Source organism: Vicugna pacos, unplaced genomic scaffold (assembly GCF_048564905.1).
Source record: "Vicugna pacos unplaced genomic scaffold, VicPac4 scaffold_20, whole genome shotgun sequence".
NCBI classification, from domain to species: Eukaryota; Metazoa; Chordata; class Mammalia; order Artiodactyla; family Camelidae; genus Vicugna; species Vicugna pacos.
In genome coordinates, this window is record NW_027328741.1 from 63,748,943 (window position 1) to 63,757,647 (window position 8,705).

The 8,705-nt window shown below is 37.3% G+C and overlaps 1 protein-coding gene across 1 annotated transcript; it reads left to right on the forward strand.

The window, feature by feature from the left end:
* The first annotated feature begins 8,043 nt into the window (after positions 1-8,043).
* On the forward strand, positions 8,044-8,496 carry LOC140693685 (ganglioside GM2 activator-like). Its single transcript, XM_072957393.1, has one exon. It carries the CDS (start codon positions 8,044-8,046, stop codon positions 8,494-8,496), a length of 453 nt encoding a protein of 150 aa, XP_072813494.1.
* Positions 8,497-8,705: the final 209 nt, after the last annotated feature.

Consider the following 8,705-nt stretch of genomic DNA (forward strand, 5'->3'; position numbering starts at 1 on the left):
AATGATGATGATGATGATGGAGGAGACAGTTTGCAACCCAGAAGATTGTAATGACTTGCATGTAAGATATTTAATTTTTACATTAAGTCTGTAAGGCTGACATTTTTAGTATCATTTTTAAGAAGAAAAAAGAAGACATTAGATAAGATTAAATAAATTGCCCAAACTGGTATAATTGATACACGTTGAAACTGAGATTTTAGTCACAATCTTGTGCTCCTACCTGCTGTGAAACTCTCCACCCTAAGTAGAATTTACTAACTGATAACTGTGTGTCAGGCATGTATCACCTATTTCATATGTTACATTTGTATATAAAAAGACCACCAGGAATATACCGGTAGTAAGTGGATTATTTTCATGTATTTCTTTTGTCAATCACTGTGTGGGACTGAATTTTCTATACATAGCATTGCCTACTTGTGACACAGGTTCAAAGAGTAGGACTTTTTAAGATATTTCTGGAATGACACTCCTTGGGCATTCAGTGCCATCCAACTCCTGATTGCTAAGTTGAATCACTGAATACCCTCTTGCTTTTTTATTCCTAATTCTAGACTCTTGTGACATTCTAGATTGCATAATAAATTTAGTAAGCCAAAGGACACAATGTAATTGTGTTTTTGGGGCTTTAGATGAACACGCAACCACATTTATGTATATGTGTATGCATGTGCACAAGTGTATGTGTATGTATACATATGTGTGTGCATTACTTCTATGGGGCACACACACAGAGTCGTTATTCAAGTATTACGTAAGCCACTTAAATGTTAAAATGTCACAATGTTACTGATTATTCAGACTTTTCTTTTACTTAAAAAAATCTTACTTGCATGTAGTATATATGAATGATTTTTGACAGGTTATATTCCTCATGACAATTAGTAATACAGCTAAATCAGTCACAATACACAAACAGCACTGGAAAAAAATGCCCATATAAGAATTGATTGAAATTTATGAAAAGAAAACATTAATCAACATTTAAATCAAATGAGAATATACTTCAAGGGAACAGTAAAGTCCATTTTTTTTTTCTTGGTAGGAAGATATAGGTAGGAAGAAATAACGTGAAATCAGTCTCGCTCTTTCTCTCTCTCCTTCAAGAATAAAATGTGAAACATTTGGGCTAAGGTTACAGTGTCCATTGTAACCATCTACACAATTTCCTGGAACCATTTTCTTCTGTAAATAAGAGCTCACCTCACTGACCCTATTATGGGAAAAGGAAAAGAGAAGAGCCAAGCGTGTTTATTCAGGGAACTAAGCTATAGACTTCCGCAAACATGCCCAAGAGATGCTTTCCCTCAAGAGTTCCCCCCTACTGGCCCTAGCACTCTCTATCTCTCTAGATTTTACTTTCTCCCTCTCTGCCCCTTCCTCTCCCCTCCACACTCCTTCTCTAACTCTTTCTCCACACTCCTCACCATGAGTGTGTGCATCCACACATCAATATTGCCTGCGTTGTGTTTATCTGGAAATTGTTCTTTATCTGTCATTGCTGTAAATACACTCAGGAAAAATAATTTCAATAATCATTCATGTACATATTCTCAAGTTTCTAGGAATCTAGAACCTAGAAATGTGTGCACTTTAATAAACTGACAAACTAAAGAATGTGAGATAGAGAGAGGGAGGGAGAGGAATATAGGGAGAGAGAAGGGGAGAGAGAGTACACTGAGCGAATTAATCCAAATAATGGCCGATGTGTGTGCAATTGATGTATTGTTATATGTTCTGTGTATGTGGTGTGTCCTTTTCAAATTTAAGTTTTAAATTCCTGACTGGGAGTTTCAATTACATGCTGATAAAACCCTAAGTAGCAAATGCCTTTTCAATGGAAATTTCTGTTCAGTAAAACTATTTATAAGTCCCAGTAGGAGACCAATTTATTTCCATGAATATTTGCTGCAATGCAGGCCCCATGCAATGGGACAATTTAACCAAGTTCTTGAATACACTATGCTTAGTTCTCAGCTTAGGTAACTCAGATCCTATTCAACAGACAACATATGTTTAAAATTGAAATACATATATAATATTCAGTTAGGATGCTAGTAGAATATTATGTTCTTGTTTTTTTGCCATGGGTGTTATCTTCTCCTGATTTTAAAATTGTTTTCACAATAGCAATGTATTGTTGAGGTTAAGAGTGTGGGCTTGGAGGTCAGAATGATATGAGGTCACAATTTACCTCGTGATTTTCAGCAAATTTGTTAATCACACTACACTTCACATTTCTCATTTGTTCATAGAGGTAATAAATGCACAGAGCACATTGCGCTGTGGTAAGAATTACTATTACTTAAAGTAGCATCACTTAACTAAGCAATTACCATAGGTTTGCAAGTTTTATCCTCAAAAAGTCTTATTAGTTTAGGTGTTTTATCACTCTTATATTACCAATTAGCAACTGAATCTTAAAGATTCTGTATCTTTTTTGAGGCCACAAAGCTAACAGGAGTGAATTTGTGACTCAGGCCCATGGAGATGATTTTCTCTCACCCACTCGGAAATATTCCATCATGAGATCACTGATGTGCGCACAGTGTTTGACGTCTGATGAGTGCTCAGTAAATGCTAGCTACAGTTTATCTGTTCACCATTTCCAGATGGATATTATTACTAATAAGAGGTTCCCATTCAATTTTATGTTGATTTATTCAATAAATAGGTATTGAGTGCCTACTACTATTCTAAGAATTTTTTTTTTTATTCTGGGAAAACTAAAGCAAAGAAAGTAAACTAAACTCCTTATCTGATGGAGTTTATGTTAGTTGCATTCTAATGTGTGTGTGTGTGTGAGTGTGAGGGGGTATACAAAGATAAGGTATGTAAGTTGTATATATAGTATAGTAAATGGTGGTAAATAATAAAGTACATATAAAGAATATAAATAATAAAAATAATATTACAAGATAGAGGAATAGTAAATGTCAGAGTGTGTGACTTTAAATTATGGAATGCTTATAATTATTGGAACGTGTTCTTATAAGCCTCAATTTCTTCATTCAGGGCCAGAATAGAAATATTTACCCTGAAAATCTAAGAAACTACATGAGAATCAAACAAAAAAGAAGATACGAATGTGCTTTGAAAATTATATGACACTGCTAAAATTGTTAATACAACTAAAATTAAGTACCTCAACACTTTATAATAACTATAGGTTAAACTTACATGTTTTTGAAAAAATATGGCATATCAAATGTTGGATAAGTGATGCATCTTGTATTCAATTGGCAGCAAAATTTAGGAAGAGAGACTCTAGGAAAACCAGAAGCTTTAGGAAAAGCTAAAATATGATGGACATAGAAGTTAAGTGAGAGGGATGTTTGAGTGAGAAGGTAATATCCTTCATTGTATCTATGTTCAGCAAAATTTTATAATTTAACTAGTAATACAGTATAATATATACCCACAAGTGACTCTCATGGTGCTACCATACCAAATCAAACTTCTGGTTTTGTGACTTTCTGAATTTTATATTTGCAGTTTCCTTAATGTAAGTTGGAAAGTATTCCCCTAGGGGTCAGACCTCTCTCAACTCATACCAAGACTTCGGCAGACAATTTCTTTCCAAGGTAGTAGATTTCTTTTTCTGGAAAATCAAATGTTAGAAAAAAGAAATAGAACTGAATTCTTCCATGGACCATATGAAAAGTGAAATTGGAAGTCGGTGACCCACAGGAAATCGTGGCTCTTACAACTGCCATGATTGTACCTGTACCGCCATTCTTCACGACCATCCAGGATCAGCTTCTGTTAGAATTGGTGCCACAGTCATATTATGGGGTGTAGCCTGAGAAGGGAACTTGCTTAGTGGGTGTTTGTCTGCTTGGCGTCATCTGAGTGTTGAGGTAGAGGTTAGGTACAGGAGAGCATGTGGACAGACTTTTTTTAGGTCAGCTCAAGGATGGATGGCATGAGTATAATGCACACAAAGTCAGAGAAACAAAGCAGGAAGCAAAACAGCTGGAAACTTATAGAAACTAACAAAGACAGCAAGAGGGTCAGGAATCCAGATTTGCAGCAAGGGGATGTTGGCCAGTAACTCAGGTCACAACAATGAGAGACTGGTGTGGAAAAAGGATGTTTTAATCAACTCAACCATCTGTCCAAGCCTGAGAGTTTCTTCATCTACTTTCTGTTTTGAAGAGAACAAAATTCCGTGTAGCTCCAGCTCACAGGACAGCAACCTGCCTGCAAAAAGCTGTCATAGAGCTGTCAGAGCATCACGTCTCCTTATGCTTCACAAATCCTGGCACCCTATTCTTCAGAGCTTCAGCTGTCATTGGTGGGTGAAATTGGAAGAAGTGGATGAACAGAGAGTCTAGTGATGTTCTCCCTTCTCCAACTTTTGGGGGAAAAAATACTTCGAAAATCGCTTTCAAAGTGATTTCAAAGTGCTACTGCGTCTTCCGGCTTTAGCGATTTGTCAGCATTGGGACTGTGGGAAGATGGTAAATGCAGAGTTAGGGTGCGCTGAGCTAAGATGGGGAATGTGAGTGCATCAGAGAGGAGACTGAAATAGATATCTGCTGTAAGAGTTAAAAGCTACCTGTTTAATCCTGATTTTGCATCAGCTCCTTGGGCTTGAATACACAATGCCAATCTCCCACGAGCTGAGTGTTTAAAAAAATCTGACTCATTATTTTCCTTCTTAAGTCTCTTCTTCCTCATCCTTTTACTTCTCCCAGGTGCCCTCTCTTAATTACTAGAACCACCAACCATTCAGGTTGAGACAAACTTGGGCATTATCTTGGATTATTTTTTCAGCCTCGCACAATTATTAAAGTACCGAGTCCTGTCAATTTTACCTTTTAAGGAGAGTCCCATCTTTCTTCACCTACCAATGCCCAGCACTAGGGCTCTAGTTCAAGCTTCTTTTTTTTTTTTTTTAACATCTTTTCTTTGGAGTACTGCACTTGACTTGTGACTTGGAGTAATTCAACTATGCATCTCCCTACTAAAACTATTCAGTATCTCAACATCTCATGATAGCTACAGGTTAAAATCTAAGTTAACTAACATGGTTCCAACAAACTACCTATAATTTTCCAAATGCTTTGTACTTCACTCTGTACCAGCTGCATCTTCCGCATTGAATATTCATTCACTTTTCACCTTATGACCGACTATTTATCCTTCAAGACATCAAAGTATAATCTCCTTGATTCTTCCATCTCAAATAAAGATGGCGACTTCCTCCATTGCATTGTCTCCATATTTGGTACTTAACTTCCAATGTGGAATCACTGTACTCTGTTATAACTACTTATTTATGTATGTTTCCCCTTCTAGACTACGTGTAAAGGACTTGAGAGCAGATATATATCATGACTTTAAATGTTAAACATTCTTTAGCATCTTTGTATAGTAGGCTCTCAGTGTTACCTATTGAATACTCTAGATTTCTTTCATTCCATTTTTAAAGACAAATTATATCACCTAACATAGATTATTTTGTCAAGTTCAATGTGGTCTAACAACTGTACTATATAGAATTTTCTGTTTGTTTCAAATGAATAAAGATATTCCTTTTCATATCCAAATATACAAACTAGTTTTAAAGGTTCAGAGTACTTAATTCATGACACACACATATATATAAAATATATGATATGTGTGTATATGTGTATTCTGAAATAAAGGTCTTTTACTTCCTATGGAAGGAAAAAAAGACCAGAATTCCTCAAAACTTTCAAGGTCATCAAAAACAAGTAAAATCTAAAACAACCAAGGAGACATGGCGACTACATGCAATCTGATATTCTGCAGTGAATCCTGGACAAAAAACATTAAGTAAATACTAAATAAAATGAATAAACTATGGACTTTATCTAATAACATCACATTGCTATTGTTTTTTTTTCAGTTTTTACCAGAAAATCAATTGCAACAAATATACTACGCTAATGTGTGTAGGAAACTGGATGAGGGGTATATAAGAACTCTTTGTAGTATCTCTGAATTGTTCTTGAAATAGAAAACTGTTCTAAAAATAAAGTCTATTAATTATTTTAGAATTAAGGTAAAGTAAATACTTTTTCAGACCAGAAATATCTAATAGAATTAGCTGTCAGCAGACTTGCATAAAGGGCATGTAAAGAGAAGTTATTCAGGCAGAAGAAATATGATACCAGATATTTGGATCCACACAAAGAGTAATAATTTCAAAGATTGTTAAAAATGGAGGTAAATATAAAAGACATTTTTCCTTTCCCTAAATTCTCAAAACAGCATTTAATTGTTGAAACTGTAAATAGTTAACACAACAATTAGATGTTTTTAATGAGTATAAATATAAATGACATGACGGCACAACAAAAACAATGGGAGACAGAAATAAAAAATGTTTGCTCCTATATTGTGAACAAGGTAGTATAGTATCTTTTTAAAGTTAGGAAGTAATACACAAAAGGTGCATATTTTAAACCCTAGGACAACAACTAAAAAATTCAGGCAGAGGAATATAACTAATAAGCTAATAATAAACTAAAAATACAAATTGATTGATTCAAAGCCAGGCAGAAAAAATTAACAAGCAAAAAGTATATGGGGCATAAGTAGAAAACGATAAGAAAAAAGGATAAATATATATCCAAACATACCAACAAGGTTTAAAACATGTCAGTTAGGGGGGAGGGTAGAGCGCATGGTTAGCACGCGCAAGGTACTGGGTTCAATTCCCAGTGCCTCCTCTAAACCATAAATAAATAAATAAACCTAATTACCTCCCCCTACAAAATAAATAAAAAATTTTTAAAAAAGAATAAAAATTGAAAAAAATGTCAGTTAAGAGGCAAAGATTGTCAGACTGGAGAAAAAAATTTGTAACTGCTATATATTGTCTAAAAAAATCCAATTTTTTTAAATTTAAAAAATTATTAAGTTTTTTAAAGCTCAGATTCCGCCCCCCCCCCCCTTTGGGCAATGCCTTCAACAGAGAGCCCTGCAGTATAATGATGTTATGTTTACATTAGGATTCTGTTGTATTTACTGTTACAACTGACCACAGCCAACATTTCCTGGGGAGATAGAAGCCAAACGACCCCCAACAACTGGGGTGGGGGCATGCTTTATCTTCCAAGAAACCAATTTTAAATATACAGATGTACAGAAGTGAAAAACCAAAGATTATACAAACATACCATGCAAGTACCAAAATCAAGAGAATGCTGAAGTAACTACATTAACGTAAGATGAAAGAGATTTAAAATCAAGGAATAGAAGTAAGATAGACTAACAGGAACCAGACCTACTCTCCTCCCTGAAACAGACATTCACAAACGCATATCATACAAAGTAAGTTTCAAGACAGGACATCTGAAAATTAAGGCCAGTGATCTGTCGTCAGTGGCTGGAAAAAGTGAGGTGAGTCCAGGGATTCCTTGAGAGGGTTTCTAGGCAGGAACTTCAGAAAACAGGCTATTCGGAACTGTCTTGCCTCAGTGATGGGTAACAATCACGCCAGCCTAAACACAGCGCTGATGGCAAGATTATCTTCTTCACCAAACTCCAAACAGGCTCCCCTGATCCCCCTTCTTGAATAAGCCTTAACTTTGGCCTCTAAAGGCTTAAACAAAACACTAACAAAGCTTCTAACAGTCTCCAGGCTGCATTCCTCAGATGCCTCTAGCCCCTCTTAAGTGCCTATCTAAGTAGGAAAACTCAAGGTTATCAAGAGAATTTACTGCTCCTTGCAACCAATGCCTGAAGATTGTGACCCTGTCTTCCAGCCTCCGTGAGACGGTGGAATCCTAAGCTCAGTAAGCACCGGTGAGCATACCCAGGTGAGTTTCACACCGACCCCCCCTTCCCGCCTATGTTTAGTAGATTTTCACATCCCTGGTTCTACCGAGGCCACTTTCACACACCCTCACTCTCCCTTTAAAGTGCTCAGTCAACTCTGGACGAATCAAAGTTGAGTTCACTTCACATTGGACTCCTTTCCCCGTTGCAGCAGCACATTACTGCCTGACGTCTGCCTTTGGTAGTTAATCCGGTGAGGATCCACTCTTTGCTAGGAGCCCCCAGATGCAGGCTCCTGCACACATCCTCTCGAACGGGCTTGGTAGCTCTTCCTGGGGGAACTGTGATGTGAGGGGGGTAGGACACCACAGGGATAAAAGCGTAACTCTGGAACATGACCCCATTAACACTCTTGGGACCCTGACTGTCAGTGTCGAGGTCAAGACCAATGTCCTCTTTGATGATCCTCAGAAGGTGGGATTACCTGTGAAAGAAGTGGCTGGCTTCTGGGTTAAAATCCTGTGTGTAAAACAAATTGGGAGCTGCATTTATGACATCTGTGATATACTTGGAAGCTTAATTCTCCCTGCCCAGAACCCCCACACACCTGTGGGCTTCCCTGCCACTATCCCTTCAAAGAAGGGACCTATTCAAGGCCCAGGACTGATTTCAAGCTGCCCGACCTGGATATGCCCAGCTGGCTTGGCACCGGGAGGTTCTGGACCCCGAGCATCCTGAGCCCCAGTGGGAAGCATCTGGGTTGTATCAAGATCTCTGCCTCCCTGACAGGCAGATAAGGTGCCCCTGACACAGCAGAGTGAAGGAAGTGTGAGGAGGGCATCCTCTTCCTCTGCTTTATGTTGGTGAAGGCCAAATTTTGCTCCCTGGCCTTTATCAATCCCTTTTCAACAATGATGACACTTCCGTCGCTGAAAGTCATTTTATAC